The sequence below is a fragment of the Notamacropus eugenii genome, chromosome 6 (genome assembly GCF_028372415.1).
Source record: "Notamacropus eugenii isolate mMacEug1 chromosome 6, mMacEug1.pri_v2, whole genome shotgun sequence".
NCBI classification, from domain to species: Eukaryota; Metazoa; Chordata; class Mammalia; order Diprotodontia; family Macropodidae; genus Notamacropus; species Notamacropus eugenii.
The window spans coordinates 127,932,023-127,953,286 of record NC_092877.1 but is presented as its reverse complement, the minus strand read 5'-3'; the positions used below and the strand labels follow the sequence as shown (position 1 = coordinate 127,953,286).

Below are 21,264 nucleotides of genomic sequence, written 5' to 3'. Positions count from 1 at the left end.
AAGAAAACCCCAAATGGGGTCCCATAGAGTTGGACATCACTGATAAATAACTAAACACCCCCCCCATTCTCCCTACATGCAACAATGTTCTGATTACTATTTGCCATTGTCATATTTGATTACTATGTCGCTCTCTATCACTCTTTGCCCAGTCATCAAACTTGAAATCTTGAAAGTAATTCTTGATTCCTTACCCTTTATTCCTTATATCCTATCCGCCCACTTCCATGTCCTATAGAAACTTACTTCAAAATGGCTTTCACTATCTTATTTGTATCTTCCTCTCTATCTCTATCACCACTTCACAATTATCTGGGAACAATAAAATATCAAATATAATTTTCTGCTAATGATTTAATTTTTCAGTTAGTTATATGATTATCACTTTAAGTTATCTGTGTTTTGTTTTGATTGTTTGTTTTGGGACTTTAATAAAAAAATTCTCCTTTTCATAATCTTGGGCAATATCAAATTGTCTCCCTGTTAAATAGAAGTTGCTAAATCTGACAGACTGAACAATTGCTATCTAAAAGCTCTATTCTTTTTCAAAACCCTTCTAAATGATATCCCTATCTCAGATTTGAACCTTCAATCCAGTTTATACACTGCAGTCAAATTTCTCTTTCAAAGGAACTACCATATCTATTAGTAATGATAACTAGCAATTTTGGTGGTTGGGGCAAATTTGTTTGGGAGCAAGAGACTGTCCCAGACTAGTCAAGCCTAGTCTGGTGAAATTATGCTGGAAGAGAGGATGGCCTGTACTCTAGAAAGTCAAGACCAAGTCCCCACTAAATAGCTAAGAGGCATATCTCTAAGAAAGAAGAAGGCAGAAGGAGGAAAGTGGTAGACAGAGCACAAGGGCTGGGGAAAGACAGCTCTAGATGAGAGACAGGACCCTAAGTGTTAACACTATATGGTACAAAGCCTAGAAGCAGTTTGATGACTCAGTGGAGAGAGCCCTGGGCCTGGAGTGAGGAAGACCTGAGTTCATATCTGGCTTCAGATACTTACTGTGTGACCCTAGGGAAGTCACTTAGCCTCTGATTGCCTTATTCCACCAAAGAAGGAAATGGCAAACCACTTCAGTATCTTTTCCAAGAAAACCCCGTGGGCAGTATTGGTGTCCTATGGTACACAGGATCACAAAGAGTCAGATATGGCAGAATGACTGAACAACACAAAACCAGTGAAAGACCATATTGAACGAGGATGTAGGCCTATCACAGGGAGGAAAAAGGAAATCTCCCCCTCAGATGTTGATTCCTTTGGGAAAAGCCCCCGTCACCCTATCATAGTAGTAGATTTGATCAACATTTGATCAACATTCTATAAATGGGAGATTATTTTTGGCACAGAAAAAAAAATTAATGATAATTATTTTTTTACCAACATATTCAAGTTGCTGTCTGTAATTAAGAACAATACTATATCATTAAAAAGCTACATATTTTAAAAAGAAATTCAAATTTACAATAGCTTCTTATACTCTGATGAAACTAGAGGGGAAAAAAAATCAAAAAGTCTGCCTCTAAAACTTCAATTTTTGTACTCAGAGTGGGGTAAGGATAGAAAATAGAACAACAAGAATCAGAATTTCATTTAAAATGACAGTTACTTCAAAAGAAAAAAAATAAGCAGACATCTAAGCAGGAAGACAGAGGTGATGATTTCAGGTGATTCTATAATGGAGTAGAGCCATTGGGAAGAAATTGTTAAGTCCTTCAGACATTCTGAGAGTGTAGTAATAGACAAGCATATTTCAAATTGTCTAAACAGATTATACAAAGGAGAATCTCTTTAGCAGGGAAGGTACAAAGCACATGGAAAGACTCAAAACTTGGAAATGACATGCCAATTCCAAGAATTAAACCTTCAGAAGAAAATTAAGTTTGAACTATTTTTTCAGGGAACTTGGAAGCATTTATGGTGTTTTAAAGGGCAAAGATAAAAATGCAAATCTGATGTCTGAATAAATTGGGCTTACAAGATTAGAGGAGGTTTTAGGAAGGAGATAAAAAGGAAGAAAAAAGATTCCCTGTTTACTATCCTTTTACACCTGAGTACCCTTCCCTGATATTCATTGGGATGATAGTCTTTGGAAAATTTTAGGGGAAGATCTCATTGGTCACTTTCTTTACCAGAAGACCTCTTTGAATTAATCTCTGGGAACTGAATCAGAAGAGATAGGTGTGATCATGTAAGAGAGTTGTGATTAAGAGAAGGATTCTGAATTCTTAGTTAAAATCTACAGTGCCTGAGGTAGGAGTTTTAAAGGGATTTTCCTCTCCTACAAAAAAAAAAAAAATGACAAACACAAAACAAAACACAAAAGATGTTTTAACTGTTTTTTGTAGAACATGCTAAGAACATAGTTCAACCTCATTTTAGAACAGCCTGCTTAAACCCCAAATTTTAATTTTTCTGTCTAAATTGAGACTAATCTGATTGACCCAATGGCAAGAATACAGGTTGGGTAACATGAAGAGACAACTTTGTACCTCACTAGAGACCTAGGAATTAACCAGAAACTTTGGAATATTTATATTCTAGTTATTTTTATGGAAAAAGAAGTAGTATCCTTTCTCCTCCCATTGCCACAGTTGTTTGCTATTCTCTTCACTGTACTATAAAAAATCAGATAATAGTCTTCAGGTAGCATTAGCCACTAAGAGGAATGGATGTACTCAGTGAGTTGGGGGATAATAAAATTATTTTAATTATTATAGATTTCAAAAAACTGAGGAATTCACAGAACAAAGAAAGGGAAATCAGGAATTACAGAATGCTAATTATATATTCATTACCTGATAGCAAGAGAAAAATCTCTAAAATTTCTCCCATTTTGTAAATGGTTCTAATTTTGTAAATGGACTTTTGGTAAGCAGATAACAGCATACGTATACACGCATATATTCTAAAAGTTCTGAAAGTCACACACACACACACACGTGCACGCACACACACAAATGTCTCGATGATTAATTATATTTGATATTTCTCTTGTCTGAGGAGCTCTATGCAGGCAAAAGATTGCAAAACATTCCAGTGAACCTAAAAGAATAAAATAAAATACAAGAGAAATCTTGTGCTTTTTAAAATAAGTATCAGAATGTTTATTTATAGCAGTTCCCAGATTTCAAAAATGGAAAGGTGGGAAATAGTGACAGAAGTTCAGTTGGAAAGAACCAGGGACAGAGTCAGAACTCTGCCAGGTAAAACCTGGGTGATCTTGGGCAATCCTATCCAATAAATATTCGTATATAATAATTCACATTTACGTAGTACTTTCAAGTTTTACAAACATATTACACAACAAACACATTACACACACAGTTTCATTTCAGCCTCCTATAACCCCATTATATTGCTACATTACTACATGCTATATACCAGGCACTGTGCCAAGTGCTGGGGAAACAGACAAAAAAAGGAAACTGCCCTCAAGACGTTTATATTCTATTAGTTCTCTCTGGTGTCTTATAGTTCTAAATCTATGATCCTATTATCTTAAGGCATATAAAATAGAATCTTACCCTCGTTGGTAGATCTTGACCCAAAACTGAGTCTGATTTTTCTCTTTCTAAGCAGGAACCCAAATTAAATTAGTATTCAAAGAAAAAGGCATATAAGTTTGCCCTGGGAATCCTTACATTAATTTATAGAGAATTTGGTATGAGTTAGACACACATTCACCATTAAAAAAAAAAAAAAACAGCACCTGATGGCCACTTCTGGGACTAGAGATGAAACTGGACTCCCTTAAAAAGGTAAATGGCTATGCACTTAAAATTATCTCCAAAACCATACTGTCCATTTTATAAATCAGTGACTACTGAACAGATAACTTTCACTTGATGAAGCAGAATTTCTTTTCTTACTCCATTATCTCAGCTCTTAATAGCAGTTTACATGTATTACATCAACTTTTAAAAAGGCAAATCTTCAGCTGCTAATTTTAATGCATTCTCCAGTTTATGTTTAATGTGAAAGAAATTAAAATGGAATAGTTCAAAGTGAAATATTTTCCTTAAAATTAATTTTACTAAAGATGGAATCTTTGAAATGATTATCCACCCCAGCCAATGCAGTAGGACTCAATATTTTAGGTTTTTATCTGCCATGGGAATACTCTTAATACCATGGAGTAAAGTGGTAAGAAGAGCTGGCCCAATTTTTATTCATAGATTATTCTTAAGGGATTGGAATCCATTGCAACGAATCGTAACTGAAGCTACACTTTACTCACGTGAGAAAAAGGGCGGGGGGGGGGGGACAGGAGGTGGCCTAGATGATTGGAAAGTTCCTTTCCAACTCCTATAGTCCTACAGTACAATGGAATGAATACTGTATTTGGAGTATAAAGGCCCAGTTCTTTTCTATTCTAGTTCTGATCCTTCCAACCTGTGTGGGCTTGGCCAAATCACTCCATTTTGCTAAGTGTCCATTGCTTTATCTGCATAATTAGCGGTTTGAAATAAATGACCACTAAACTTTCTTCTGTTCTAAATCAATGATCCTGTGTTATTTACAAGCAGATTTTTTTCACTGCCTATTTTAGCCTACTTTCTTTCTAAATCAGTCATCACATTGGGTAGATCCTGAGATTCTTCAGTCTTACTCTGTGTTCCTTGACTTATAAGGTGGATGGACTCTTTATGGACAGTAAGCCTACAGAGTTTTATAAATATGGCATCCTTCCTCACTTATTTCCTCTAAGATGGGCACGTTTTACTCTTTTCTCCTTCTTTCTTTCCATAGTTCCTTTTTTATTTTCCCTTCACAATCCGCTCACTTTTTTATTTTTTTAAAGGCATTTCCAAATGTTAATACAATGTGCCATTGACTGAGTGTCCTGAGACAGAGAGAAAAATAATCTTCTACCCCTTTTTCCTTGTTTTATATGTAAGACATTTATTAATAAGCTGTATCTTTGGGGACAATGTCACACTATTTACATTTCACCTCTCTGTTCATAGGAGCCTAGGAATGGTTCTTTCTCTTATTGCTGTTTAGCTAGTACTCCCAAATCTGTGTTTATATATTATTCTTTCCTAGATGAAATACATCTTTATCATTTTACTTTTATTGAGTCTCCTCTTAAACCAGACCTTCAAAGGGTCAAGGCTTGGCTACATTTTAATTTATTCTCAAAAGTAGCTGTTATCCCAAAATGTATTTATCACACTCTCCACTACATCTTCCAAAATGAGTATGAAAGTATGAGCTAAGTAATAGGTTTCAGAATAGCACTTGCTGTGCCCTTCCCAACTTGACCTTGAATCATTAATAGTTGCTCTGTTGCATTTTTAGTCAATTGAGAAGCCATTCCGTTAGCAGCTGGCACCAATGAGGTTTCTAAAAGTTACACAGAGGAAAACATTATGATCCCAGAAGTAGAAATCTCACCGTAAGAGAAATAGGTCTGCTCACTGCCAGGAAGGCTGCAGTGCTGGGGAAACATGGTACTAGGCACTTAATCTATAATTATCTGGCTTACCTATGATAATATATTATTAACCATCATTATTCTTCTTAGTGTGAGTTTATTCTATACGAAAAATATTTAAGCCTTCACACTGATAATTTATCACCCATATTAAAAACACAGTGCATATTCTTTTGTTGTATTCATCTGAAAAACAGAACCTAAAAAAGCATTTTTATACAAAAAGACTGCAACCTCTTCCTCCACACCACTGCCAAAATAATCTCCACAGACTATAAGGTAAAAGATTTCCTCAATAACCTCTATAATCTGGGTGCCACTCACCTTTCCTTTCCTGGAATCTCTGCATTCCAGCCAAACTAGATTCAACTAACTTTTCCTACAGCTACACATTCCTTTTGCTGCCTAGGCATTCATACAAGCAGTGCCCCAATTCTGGAATGCATTTCCTCTTCATCTCCACATCTCAGAATACTTGACTTCTAAAGCTCAAATCAGATACTACATCTTTCCCTGATCCATCCAGTTGTTATCGTTCTCTTTTCCTCCATAAATTTTGCTTTTACAGTATTTATTTGGTAAATATTCTATTTCTCCAACCAATAAGACGTAAGTCCCATGAGGGCAGTGACAGTTTCACTTTTATCTTTATATCCTCAATACCAAACACAATACCTGCAAATAATAACTGGGAAATCAATGATTGTTCAATTGATTTGAATTGGATTAAAATACAGTTTCACTTGCTGTTTCAGATATCTCAGCATGTCTCATCTGGAAGTCCTATCAAATTTCTGATTCTTTGGTTTCCTTTGTGATATTTCTAGTCTAAGGCAATCGAAGGAAAGAAAAGAAAGCATTCTGGAAACCAACAATTGCCCTACAGACCAGGGTGTTACTAAAATAATCATTGCTGTTATAATAATTAATATTTATAAATTACAACATACTTCATAGAAATATGCATGCACACACGTATCTCACTGGACCTCACAATAGACAAGTGAAGCAGTTACCCCAGACATTATTATCTCCATTTTACAGATGAAGAAATTGAGGCTTAGAAAAATTATGTGATTTTCACAGCAAAGGTCAGTGGCAATATTTGATGCTAGGAAGCACTCATTCTGATTCAAAGTCAGTACGAGATAGTGAAAATGAGAGAGCAAGACATAGAGAAAGCTTTTAGAGAGAGACACAAACAGGGAACAAAGGAAAATGAGGCATAATTTTTGTCCTTCCCCCTACTCTGTTTTCTTTTCTTTTTTTAAGGGGAAATCAAATGGGTTCCTTCATTTCCCTCCTCAGAGTAATAGAGTGAAGAAGATAAAAAGGCAGAAACATAGTGCTAGAAGGGACAAGAAGAGACTCTGTAGTCTATCTTTTCACAAACAAATGGATTTCTACCCAAACCATCATGAGTCTCCTGGTTACTCTAAGAGCTTTAGAGGGAAGAAGTTTTCATTTTACTTGGTAACACACCTATTTGTCTCTCTACCCAGACTCAGACTATTTCCATACTGTCGTTTAATAACTACTTTATACTGTGTCTTTACATACTTGTGTATTAAGTTTTATTTGCATAACTTCTTATTTTTTCTACATGGAGCTTAATATATGAGTACGAAATTGATCATTCAAACCACAACTCAAACTAAGTACAGAGAAGGTTGATCACCATTAGTATAGGTGATGAATTTTTTGGCCATGGCAACCCAGGAAATAAATAAATGCAAATCTCATATTTTTCTCCCTCTGATTACAGACTGTACATATGTTTCTACATTTGAATATTTGTTTCTATAACAACACTGCTACATTAATAGATAAGGAAGGCACACTGAGGAGCAGTGTGGTATAACTGAAAAAGCACTGACTGAATCAGAGGACATTGGTTCAAATCTTGCCTTTATAGCTTGCTCCCTTTCAGATCATGAATATATCACTTAACCTTCCTGGGACTCAGTTTCCTGAACTGCAAAATGAGGAGATTGAACTAGACAGCCTCTAAGGATTCTACTTCAGGTTCTAAATTTATGGTCCTTCCTATAACATCTCTGAAAGGCTGTACATGTCACCACTGAGAAGCTATATATATAAAGAGCTGCAGTGAAAGAGACACACAGAAAGAGAGAGAGAGAGAGAGAGAGAGAGAGAGAGAGAGAGAGAGAGAGAGAGAGAGAGAGAGAGAGAGAGAGAGAGCAAACAAATAAACATATTGTGGAGTTTTAGAGTGGGAAGGAACATGACAGATAAGTACTACAATTCTTTCATTCTGTAGATGACATAACCCTTGGAGAGAAACCACTGATCACAAGTTACTTTTTTTCCTTTATGTGCAAACAGTATCAATCTCTTCTGAGGCCAATCCCTAGAATAACAGAGTTTTAGTTTATGCAAAGCTATGACTCCATAGTTCCACAATCTTTTTGGTATAAAGTTCTCTTTCCAGTGCCAGTGGTTTGAATTGCAATGCTTCCAACACAATTTCAGCCTGTGCTATTCTTATCCAAGTCTTTCCAATTATCCCCCATAAATCTAAAGTGCTATATCAATTAAATTCAATCAAATGCACATTAAATGCCTACTACATTCAGACTCTGTGACTGTGTATTTCTCTGTCTCTCGGTTTCTCTCTGTCTCTGTCTCTCTCTGTATTTCTCTTTCTTTCTGGGTGTGTGTGTGTGCATGTGTGTGTGTGCGTGTGTGTGTGTGCGTGTGTGTGTGTATGTTCCCACTAGGGACTGTATATCTCTCTTCTCATAGCATATATTCCATATAAACTATCTTACTTTTCCAACCATTCAGATTCAACCTGTGTTCTCCAAAACTATATGCTAAGGAATCAATCATCACTTCTTATTTATTTACATTAAAGCCCTGATAATATCTGTCAGTAAGGTGGATTTTGGTCTTGACATCCACTTTGTAAAAATGTTACACTATATTTTAGGATGATTTATAACTAATATCAAGGAAAAAGAGAAGGCTGATTTGATTTATTTACAGCTTGTATGCCCCAGACTAAAGGGTAGATGAATAAAGGTGACATTCTAGGTGACATTCAATCAACTATACTAACATAAGGAAATAGTTGAGAAAATACTACCGAGGTTTTAGTTTGATATAATATTCCAGAGGTAACACAGTATAATGAGTAGCAGCCTGGTCATCGAATCAGGACAACCTAGGCCCAGTTCCCACCCCTGATATATCTTGACCAAGTGGTGCTCAGCAAGTCATTTATCTTTTCAACACCTCAAGAAATTTTTTAAGAATGAAAGTTTTCCAGGAGATGCTGATCTGTGTCAGTTAAGGGAATTTCTGCACTGATGAAATCATAATTCTGGATTAAAAAAATTATAAGCAATAATATTATCTTAGCTTTTTGTATCTAATATATTACCCTTAAATATATCTAATAAGAAATATGAGTGTCATCATATATAAATTACATAAAGGATGGGAATGCAGAGTAGCGGATAGAAAGCCAGACAGGAAGACTTGGACTCAGGTCCCACCTGTGAAATGTAAAACTGAGCAAATCACATAAACACTCAGTGCTTTAGGCAACTTTCTAAGAATAGAAGGGGCAGACAAGTTGTCAATTTGCGTTTAGTTTTCTATGCTTTTGAAATCACAGGCCCAGTTCCTATCCCTATTCTCTATGAATTATGATGGACAAGCACTATATAAAGGTGGATCCAAATGGAAAATTCTAACTTGTGTCATATCAAAGTAAAGAACAAAGCAAAAATGATGACATAGTAGGCAATTAATAAATCACTGCTGTTACTTGTCTACAATCAGAGCAACTATTGGAGTCTCAGATGTACAGGCAAATAATGAGGTCAAACTCGAATTTTCTTGGTAAATAGGAACCTACCTATTAATGTCATTACCTAAGCATAGGGGATCACACTCTCAAAATGACAAGTAAAGAAACAGCAATAATTAACCATAGGAGCAAAAAGCTACACAGAAGCCTAATGCACGATTTGGCTAAGCTTACCATATATCATTTTCATGTATTATCAGTTCCTTTTTATAAAACAGCTATAAATTAAACGAAGAAACCATTCAATTAAGAATATGTGTCAACGCAAACATAGTCTACATTTTTTTCACTGATGTGAGCTAGTGCAACTTATTGGCTGCTTTTAATACACACATACATTCACACAAATATACACACATACACATATATGTATGTGTGTATATATATATATTATATATATGGATCTAGTTAGATATGTATAGCTAGATAAATTATGTGTTGATATATGTAAATATATACATATATTTTAAATATACACATAGATATCAGGAATGTATATATATTTATATTTACTTATGTTCATATACGTATATATCAGTAATTAACAAAATCATATTTTTACTCCCTTATTCTTCAATAAGCTTTGAAAACAGTGATTATTCATTTAAATTACACATCCTGCCTTGAGTAATATAGAAAATAATGTACAAACTTTTAAAGAATTACATACACTTTATCTCTTTAATCTATATATTTTTTAATAAATGGAATACCTACACATTAATTTTTAATCTACACATATTTGGAGGCCAAAAGAGTCCTTGGAAATAGCAAAAGTTGGTGAGTAAATAAAAATGAAACCCATGTAACAAAATCTTTCAACCTCTAGCTGTTTCCACTTTCTTTTCCTACCTTGTCATCTCAGATATCTAATAAAATGACAAGAATCACCTTTACAGGTATATATATGCTACTCTGTTGTTTTTATTGCCAATAACTTGTCACCAAACTTCAGAAAGGCAACTCTGGTTGTCAGAGGGTACCCTTTAGTATCCCTCCTGCATAAACTAGAGGGCTCAAAAAGGACTTTTGCTGTGGGGCAACAAAGTTGTGTAGTAGATAGAGAGTTGGGCTTCAAGTCAGGAAAACTCCTCTTCCTGAGTTCAAACCCAGTTTCATATATTTACTAGCTTTATGATCATGGGCAAGTCACTTAACCCTGTTTGCCTCAGTTTCCTCATCTGTAAAAATGAACTGGAGAAGGAAATGGCAAACCACGTCAGTATGCCCAGAAAACTCCAAAAGGTGTACATGACTGAAAAATGAATAAACAAACTTTGAGAAAGGTTGAGTTTACCTGCCACACTGTTTTCTGTATTTTCCTTCCATTCCATTTATTATCCAATTTATTCACTATCTTTCGATCCAGAAACCTCTTTTTTTCATTGGCCCATGCACCTCTCACACAAGATTTACGTACTGGAGATGTCAATATGTGAAGGATCTATGATTTCTTCGGCAGTGGGAACTCCTTCCACTAAAGCAGATTCCAGACTATCTTTAACTTAATGAAGAAGTCTCAGAGCCTGAGACTCAAGGAGTTGAAATGACTTGTTAGAATCACAAAGCTAAGAAATACCAGAGGTAGAATTTGAACTGAGGTCTTCCTGACTCTAAGTCCACTCTACTCTCACAATGTTATGCTTCCTCTCCTTACCAGTATATATTACCTATGACGATGCCAAACAAATCCCATTACAAATCTGGAAACATCCTCCCATACATACATTTCATTCATCCAAAAATAGTCTTGCACAAAAAAGAATTAAGTAATATTTAATGATGTTTTTATAAGACCCCAAAGTGTTGCTCCAGCCTGCTATACAATATCTTCATGAATTAATGCATTTGTGGACTCAGAATTCTTCTGTAAGATGCATCAAGGACATAATCACCTGGTGTTACTGTTTTCTTTGCATTATCCTTTTATTCCCACTTTAACTGAGAATCTTCTTTGGTAAGATCATTTGAGGGTCAGAATGTCAATGTGTATTTATTTCCAATATATAAAACAAGAAAGAGGATGGAAATGATCTGCAACATAAAATGAGGAATATACAAATATTATTGTGTGATAATGTCTAGCATATTAAAAAGCAGGGTATGAGAAATAACACCCTTGATACTGAGTCTAGATTTGCCTATAAAAGAGGGAGGTGGGAAAAGAAAAACGATCAAATATATAAACAATGTTCATGAGTTAAATCTTCTCTCTTTAGTCTATGATTGTGCGTCAACATGCTCATTATGAGTTTGTACCAGTCCTTTCTCTCTATGGATATGAATATGAGTAAAAATGTGAAATGAAATGGTTGCTCATATTAACTCCTTGGAATAGACAAAGAAAACTAATGAATACAATGAGACGAAATTATAGCAATCTCTTAGTTAGAAAGAGCCATCTGAAAACAAACACACAAACAATCAGACAAAATGGGAAAGAACTAGGAAAACTAGGGAATATGAAAGACTTTGATTTCTATGATTTCATAAGCATGAGGAACTTTTGGTATGGAAACTCCACCAACTAACACGGATCCTGTCTATTAATTAGTAGTCTATTGAATTACAAGTCTATGCAATTATTTTTCTATGACTCAGAAGTTCAGTCCTAAGGAGGACTTTGAGACACATAAAAGTCAAGGTCCTTGCCCAGGGTGACAAAGGTAGTGACTATCAAAGCCAGTGTTAGAACTCATGTCCTCTGCTCCATTGGGCAACCTACATAATATTAGATTTATAGTGTAAAGAAGTAAAAGAGAACAGAATGTGAAATGATAACTTTGAAAGAATTGAGGAATAGAGAACCAAGAATGTAAATATTTTTTAAAGAATGTGAAACAGGTCCCCCAAAGAAAATGAATGTTCATTGAACTGAATTTTGTTAAATAGAAAGGAAAATAATACCCAGGTGCTAACAAAGTCAATAGAATCCTCTAAAGCAGTATGATTAAAACTCATATAAATATTGTTGAAGAAACTACTTTTACCATTTCTGTAGCTGTTATGCAAAATCTTGATATAAGAAAATGAATTCAGAAACAGATATAAATAACAAGTTAAAAAAAGGAAATTTCTACAAGTCAGGGATTGTATATAATGAGAGGGAAAGGACAGCCTTAGAAATGAATGTACTACACGAGCATATAATATGGGTTGAATGATGAGTCTCCTTTTAGGAATCCAAAATAAATGAGGAGAAATGGAGCTGATAGTTGCGTACTCTGTGAGAAAATGTTCACAACTAAATAACTGGAATTTGTTCTGTACGAAATGATGCAATGGATGCTTTTAGAGAAACTTAGAAAGATCTGCATCAGTTGATGTAGTGAGAATTGAGAAGAATCAGAAGGACAATTTATACATAACAACAACATTGAAAAGACAATTTTGAGTGACTTGTGATAGAAGATAAAGAACGAAGGAAATTATACACCCTTTGACAGAGAGGTGATGAATTAAATATGCAAAATACAACATATTTTGGGCACAGTCAATGTGGGATTTTGTTTTGTGTGAATACATATATTTGTTGTAAGGGCTTAGTTATTCTTTACATATATTTTTTATATATGGGCTAGGTGTGGGAGGATTCAGAGGAATAGGATGGGATATGGAAGGAAGAGGATAATTGAGGTGCCTTTTAAAGCAGAAAGGATAACAGACTAAAGGCAAGAAAGAAGTATAATTAAGCAAGATAACTATAGGTTAAATGTACATTTGAAAAGGCAGCTGTAAGTAACAGAGATCTGCTTTTTCATACATAATACTTTTGATCTCTCTACTACTGGTACTAGTATTAGCACTACTCACACACATATGAAAATACCCGTTTCATCAGTTGTTTGTTAATTTCAGAATAAAAATAAAATGCAAAATGTTATTAGCATGCATGTGTATGTATGGGCGTGTTTAATATATTGCTATCTGTTTCAGTGTAGTTTCCTTTGTAATTCTATCCATTTTATTTTATGCATTTAGAAACATTATTCTGAGAAAGGATCTGTAATGAATCACCAGACTGCAGAAAGTATCCATAATAACAATAATAAAAATGTTTAGGATCTGTCCTCTAACTTAGGCCAAATAGGTTGACAAATAAAAAGGAAATAAATATCATTCTGTCATCTTAAACAGTGCTTGAAACAGTTTAGGAAGCTATAAAGGCAGAAAACACTGGTGAAATAAAAAAATGGTACTTTTCTCCATTAAATAGATGGAGAATAATTCTATTATTTAACTAGCTAACTTCAAAATATCATCTATAGGCATAAGGACAGGTGATTTCGCATTGGTTAAAACAGAAAAAAAAAATATAGCAAATATAAGTTCACCTTTCTTTGATTCTTAGGGGATACTTTGGGATTATTCCTTCCCTAAAATTGTCATTAGCAGCATCAATAATCATTATATAATTCTAAAGATAAAAAAAGGTAGAGGAGATTGACTGGAAATTGTACTAATTCTTCTATTGGTATTTGTCTTCTATAAAAGTAAAATGGATGAATAATTTTTATTATCTGACTTCTTGTGGTTTAAATTTGGGGTTAAAAGAATTCACTGTAGACAGCATGGCAATTATATTGCGACGGTCAAGTATAATTTGGTTGTGATAAATAAGCTTTTTCAAGGGGAAGATTGCTATTATTACAAATTAGGATACATTCTCACAAAGAATAGAAACAGAATTAAAAATTTAGAAACATAGAGAAACTATGAAAAAAAGAGAATTGTACAAAATATATTTTTATGAAACTTAAACATTTGCCTTTTAAAAAGCTCAAGAAACAGACATTCATTTAACAAAACATAATCTGTATCCAGAAAGTAAGAAACAGTGCCTGAGAAATAGTAGGCTCTTAATAAATAAGCAATTTATAAATTTAGTTGAACTGATACATCTAAAAACCAATGAAATTAAGGGACTTTTTAAAGTGAAGTGTATGATAAAGGATAGAAGAGCACAAAGAGCAGTATTCTATTTTGGAAATGATAAGAGAATGACCATCGTAAAACAAACATCATAGTATGATGAATAAATGGCATTAGACAATGCAATCTCCATTTATATTGGGTAAGCCATCAATATCAGATTTTATCTCATTAGTGTTCTAAGAATTAAGAACGCAAAAGAAATGACTCAGAAGAGACACGCAGAACTTGACTAAAAACTTGGAAAATAAATCCATTAAAGTACCTATAATAATCATCACCTTTGAAAATGTCTAGCTCCCAGTAAGCTGTGTATTTGAGTAAGGGAACAATGATAGGGAGAGGGACATGATGTGGAGAGAGAACTATTCTAACTCTGGTCGTTATGTGCACATGAACTTAAAGCTTTCTCAAGCTTTTGATAAACCTAAGAGTAGTAGCAGGTTTCCCCTAGATTGACCCTTCTACTGCTATGAGTTCATGAAGAAAGCAATAGACTTTTCACAAGCACACACACACTCACACACACACATACATACACATGCATGCACGCCCACACGCATGCACTCATGAACACAGGCATGCACACACATATACACAAACACATACTTTCACAGTTATTCCCATCCAAACTTCTAACTTATTTTTATTAAATAAGACATATAGCTGTTGTCCTTTATCAAATAAACAGAATTCGCTTTACCTAATTTGGTTTGGTCAGATCCATGTTACTGTTTAACATTTTATTGCTTTAAATTCTTATGAGAAGAATTTGGTTTTGCCCAGGAAATTTTCAAATGTTAAAATAAAACCTGCAAAATTTTAGACAGAATGGGACCAAGAATTACATTTAATTTGACTCACTTTAGAGAAATAAAGTGAGTTGTATAAGTTCCTGCAGCTCAGACATACAGAATGTTTAAAGCTAAACCTTAGAGATCACTTAGTTCAATCTCTGTCATTTCATAGACGTGTTCTGACAAAAACAGAAATTAAGAGTGATTCTTTTTTCTTGAGCTTTGGATACAGTAACTGCACCTAGGTTGTATTAGATTTTGTCATCATTGTTATTGTTTTATTCTGGTTTGCTTTGGTTTTGGGTAGCTTCTTCTCACTGTTAACGTATAACAAGTTTGTGATCTGCTAAAAAACCTTCAGACCTTTTTCACATTAAAAAAAAAAAAGTGGATCTCTTTCATCCTGTAATTCTACAATTAATTTTTTAAACAGAAATTCAGAACGTGATACACATCCTTACTAAAGATTATCTTTTTACAGAACAATAGAATCTGAAATTTGAGAGCCTCTGAGGATATGGAGTCCTATCCATAATTAGACCAAAATCTCCTCTACAACATCCCCACTGTGGTCATCTAGCATTGTGGCCGTTGTTATTATCATTCAAAAAATCTTCTCTTTTCAATGGACTTCAGATAGAAATAGTCTAGGGAAAAGCTGTTATTATTTTATATTTTATGTTCTGTAGACTATTGAACATGTGGTCTTGGTGGTGATGGTGGTGGGAATCACTGCTTTTACTGAATAAAAGCATTAGAATGTGAGCTTATCTTCCATAGGCTTATTGCAAGCATCTCAGTTATCATCATCATCATCATAATTCTTATTATATTTACCATCATTACAATCTTTTAGAATTTTGATGCAATTTTGATCCCTCTATTTTCCATATTCAACTATTCTCCCCCTACCATCCTTTAAACAAAAAAAGCCAAGACAATTACTTTAATGGCAGAACCAGGTCTAGAATTCAAGTCTTCCAGCTCCCAAGTTTTCTCTAGTATTGTCTCAAAATATCCTTTACAGTCATTTCCTAAATCTTTGACATCTCACTCTCCTCATCTTCAGTCAGAGGTTTACATAAAATTAACACTATTCAAAATTATTTCTTCAATTCTTTCACATCCAATTTTACAAGAGTTGAATCAACCCCTGTGGTATAGGGGGAAAGAACAGTGGCTTTGGAATCAGAGACTTCATTCAGGTTTAAATCCCAACTCTGCTACTTGGTATCAGCACAGTTTTGGGTAAGCCACTTCAGTCCTTTGATCCTCATCTATAAAAGTTTCCTCATCCATAAAAGAAGGGAGTTGGACCAAATCATATCTGCAGTTCCTTACAGCACTAAATCCTATCTTGCCTGGTTGCTTGATTTTTAAATGAAAAGTTACACTTTAAGGGGTTATAAAAGAGAAATGCTGATTCTATATGATTGTGAGAAATTTTATTAATGAAAGGTATTTTATCCATTGAACTCTTTCCAAATTAAATCTTTGGATAATTCCGTATCTGTCCTTAAATTAATATTGCTATTTTGTGAAAACATTTCAGCTCCCAAATCAGTACCACATCATTTTGAGTAGCAAAACATTTTAGACTGCATACTGTTCATATATAATCTATATCTTTCAAATTTTTCTAGGTGAAATCAGTCATTTTTAAAGCAGATTTTTGTTATCCTGCTTCTTATATTTCAGATCTGCCACATAATACTTAGAGTCATATTTTATATTCATTGTTTTTACATTAAAATTAAATACTTATTTTTTTAAAAAAAACAAAGGTAAAGATTTATTTTTATTTTTTCTCTTTACTATATAGCAGTAAGAAAATAAACTCCATGGGAAAAATATAATTCAAATTCACTGTACTTTTACAGTGAGTCTAACCAATGATCATTAGATTATAAACCTACCATCTAAATAGTTTTGATTCCTTTTCTGACTCTTTGGGGTATCAATTTTCACCGTACCTAGATACTGAGTTTTGTCCTTATTTTACCACAATTGGAAAATTATATTGAACTTGAGAATTCATGAGTTTCTTATGAGTAGCTGGAAAATGATGATTAATGAATTCAAACCATTCACTATTTGGTCACAAGAAGGTAAAACATCCTAGTATAGAATATGTATTCTAAATCTTTTATCATGCACATTATATACATATACATACATACATACGTACATACATACATACATATATATATATGTATATATATATGGAATTCCCAATGGTTTTAAGGTACCTGACAAAATTTTAAAATATCACTTTTTTACAAAGAAAATCATGTGCCTAAGTACCTAGCTTTTAAAATACAAAGATGAATTCTATATACAAGCAAATTTAAATGATAATTTGGATTTACATTTTAGTGCTTCACAAAGAAAAATCCATTCCCTGTAGTCAATGATCCTATATCTATGACTGGGCAAGATTCAGATAATGCTTTCCTGTCAGTATCTTAGAAATAGTGTGTGATCTGGATCACATTTAGAGGTGGTGTTAGACATGATCTAGGCTTGCTCTTTCATTTTATAGATGAGGAAACAGGTTCATACAAAGTCCTCAATGTAAGTTTTGGGTAGTGCTTCGCAAAAGGACTAAATTATCAACATGTTCGTTACCTCCCACTTTAAAAGCTAATTTTCTAACCCAAGAAAAATTCTTACTATCATACTCAAAACTTTATCATTCGGATTAATTATAGGTCATGAGTGTCCATTTTCAAGTTCTTTTTTTAAATAAGGAAAACAAATTTTTGTGTTACCCTTATAGTAAATTCCTCTTGTTACGTATTTAAAGTCTACTTACAAGTTGGCTCCAACCTGTCTGAAGCCCACACTTATTTCACATTGGTCTGTATCGCACAGTATGCTCCTGAGAATCTTGCAGCTTCTTATAAACAGGTTTCCATTTCTACCTCTGTGTCTTTTCTTTCTCTTCACACCAACCTTCTAGAATGCTTTACTCCCTTAAAGACAGCTCAAGGGTTATCTCTTACCTAATGTTTTTCCTCATCTGCCCTGCTGTTAATGGTTAAACATACATACATACACACACACACAGCTTCTCAAGGACAAGGGATGGTGTGAAATAGAGATATAGGAGATATAGAAGTAGAGGCATTATTATTTTAGTTCCTAACACAAGGCTGGTGAGTACCTAAGAAAATTTTGATGAAAATGAATTGAATAATAGCTTTAAATACAATGCTTCACTTTCTGGTTTTAAGACTATATACATTTTTTTTAAATTCTGGACTTGGGATTTCATTGCTGCAGTTGAAGAATATCACTTCACCAGTATAGATTGGAACCTTTTCTGAAATTCATTGTCTTAGAGGGTTGCTCGAGGGAACTTAGAGGTTAAAGAGCCTTCCCACAGTCACACAGCATGTAAGTGTCAGAGGGAATAAAACTATGTATTAAAAACATAACCCCAATGATAATTGTACTCAAGAATTGTTTTAAAGGTTGAATTATTTTTCATATTCACTCATCATATTAAATCTGAGTAGCAGTACCACTTGAGAGGTACATTTGAGTTCTTAGATGGTACTGAGCAATAGAACAGAGAGAACTTTGGATAAATAGTTAACTAAGACTAAAGGTAGATCATGGGAAGTGAAAACAGAGAAAGATAGATGGTGGGACTCTTTCTTTGTCTGTTACATCCTCATTCCAACCCATATTGTGAAGCCTGGACAATTTGAGGTGCCAGAGTCAGGCTAAGAGATGGACCTAATGTTCCTTTGTGGTGGACAAAAAGAAACTCTTGTTGTATTTAATTCACTTCTTCCTAGCAAAGTGATTGATATATTTTGGCTTCCAAAACCTTTAGCACCTTTCACAATTACTAAAATTAAGAATTCAGAAAGGAGATTGCCTTCCATGCTTCAAATGCTTATCAATTAAAGAGAAACTAATATTAAGTCAGGCGATGACTTAAAAAATTTCTAAAATTTTAAAGTTTCATTCATCTTCTAAAAAGCACATGCAGAATTTAATCATAAGATTAAGAAAAAGTAACTGGCATCATTTGCACTATGAATTTTAAATTCCAAATCATTCAGGGCTGGAATGTTACTGTGTCTGTGTGAAGCACTTGGCAAGGACAATTTGATAGCCAAAAATATTTCAAAAAATGGTCAAAAGCTATGTGTACTGACTTGGAAAGATGCTTTAAAATTTTTCCATCATATGTCATGTGAGTTTCCCTCCAAAAATTCTAAAAAGTTCTAATCAATTTCTTTAAATCATACCTTTAGTGTATCGAACATTAGTGTGTTTGGAACACACAAAAAAATATGATTTTACACTGTCCAGAAGTTTATGGGTTTTTTTTTATATCAAATAATGTACAAAGACCAGATTTCATTTTGTCCACCACAAACTACATCCTATGATTGAATTAATGTTAGAGCATTTCCCTTTCATCTTATTTGACCTGCCCCAGCATTACCAGGGGTTCTTAATCTGGAATATATAATATTGTTTGTTTTTAATATTTTGTTAACTGTATTTCCATAAAATTGACTTTCTTTGTAATTCTATGTATTTATTTTGCTTAAAAACATTATTCTGAGAAGAGATTTATAGAATTTGACAGACGGTTAAAGGAGTTCGTGATACAAAACTAATATTAAGAACCCAACATTTATACTTATTGCAGTTTACCAAAAGATTAAATAATAGGAAATTATATGCCTATGTTATACTATTCCTCATAATAAAAAATAGGAAAGTCTGTGATTAAATTGAATAACAACAAAAGAAGTAATAATAATCCAATAATAACAAAAGAAAAATGTATGTTTAAATTATATTCATATAAATATTATAACAATCATATAAAACACTATATCTTCTTAATCTAGTATGAAATTAGAGAACAAAAATGCTTGACTCTATGTTTTTAGTTTCTTTTGTGTCTCAAATAGCGATTCATTAATATCATCATTCTTTTATATCTGTTTTATATGTAAATGATCATCAAAATGAATCATTATCTTGCTGGTCAAATGATATATTTCATTACTAACTCAACATATAAGCTATTAAAAATCCCAAAACTAAAAAATAGCATCGCTTGAAATTTGCTTTTATTTTGAACTTAATTTGTGATTTTATCGGTATATGGAGTTAATTATAAGGAAACTTCTTTTATAATTCAGCAAAGTTAAATGACTTGAGAAGGGTCATCCAGTCAATAGGTGTCAGAGATCATTCAGATTCTATTGAGGCCATCCATCCATCATGCTAAGTTGTCCCTAACCATTGAAATTTCATATGTTCTGCTGGAGCCCAGGAAATGAGTGACAGAAATTTATAGAGGGTAGCTAACTGAATTGTATCAACTTAACTATTACGCAAATTTTGTATTCCCCATATAAACACAGTTACCATGTTACTATGTATTGAGAGATAGCATAAAGGTTAAACCTGGCTTGAATGAGCAGTAGTCATTTGGTCCAAGTATGCCATGAATTTTGTTAGACTTTCTAAACATGTGATTTTAGTAAACAGTTGACCATCTGATAAAGACTGTCACCAGTGGCTGAATAAAAAAAAGCAACAAGAAGAGACACCCACTTGACAGTTACAGAGAATCTTCTGGTTTCCCTATCAGTGTTCAAACTAGAAAGCCCCCATGCCCTTTGCCAATTCTTTATTCTAGACAGTGATAGACTTAAAGCATGAAATCAAATAACCTTTTGTTGCCTAATTTCATAATAGATTAGGAGGACATAGTTTTTCTTTCCTTTCTCTGCGCTCTAAGATATTTTTTTTTCTTCTTTCATCTCATTTGAGCTTCCTTAAAAGAACTTCTTTTTTTAAGAAATCAGCCCTTATATTTCTGGTTTTTCATTCTGCGACATCCTTCCAATGGAAGATAGTCAATGACTCTTTCAAGTAAGAGAATTCTCATGGAGAGAATTTGTTCTATATGGAAAAAGAATGTCATCATCTTTTCATCAAGAAGTTAAAGGTTTTATCTTCCTCAAATAATATTTCATGCACACTTGACCAAGACACTTGACTTTCCTCTGACATTTATCCATTAGCTAAAAGGAAGTAATGATATAACCTGCTTTCTTCCTTCTGACAATGGATGCTTTTGAGACCAAATGGGTTCTGTGTATAAAGTGATTTGAAATCCTCAGATGAAAGCTGACATTTAAGCACAGGGCATTTTTACTTTTCATGGTCCAACTAGAAAATACTACACCTAGAAAACAGTCCTT

At 33.7% G+C, this 21,264-nt stretch overlaps 1 protein-coding gene across 2 annotated transcripts in view; it reads right to left on the bottom strand.

Annotated features, from left to right (window-relative positions):
• Positions 1 to 21,264, bottom strand: part of PCDH10 (protocadherin 10) — a 54,382-nt gene that overhangs the window by 16,532 nt on the left and 16,586 nt on the right. The window contains exon 5 of one of the 2 annotated variants that reach the window (XM_072621021.1): positions 11,048 to 11,321. The exons of the other annotated variant lie outside the window; for it this stretch is intronic. Within the exon in view, the coding sequence (XP_072477122.1) occupies positions 11,281 to 11,321 (41 nt within the window). The 3' untranslated portion in view covers positions 11,048 to 11,280. Of the gene's footprint in view, positions 1 to 11,047; positions 11,322 to 21,264 lie in introns of those variants that run through there. 2 annotated transcript variants of the gene reach the window in all.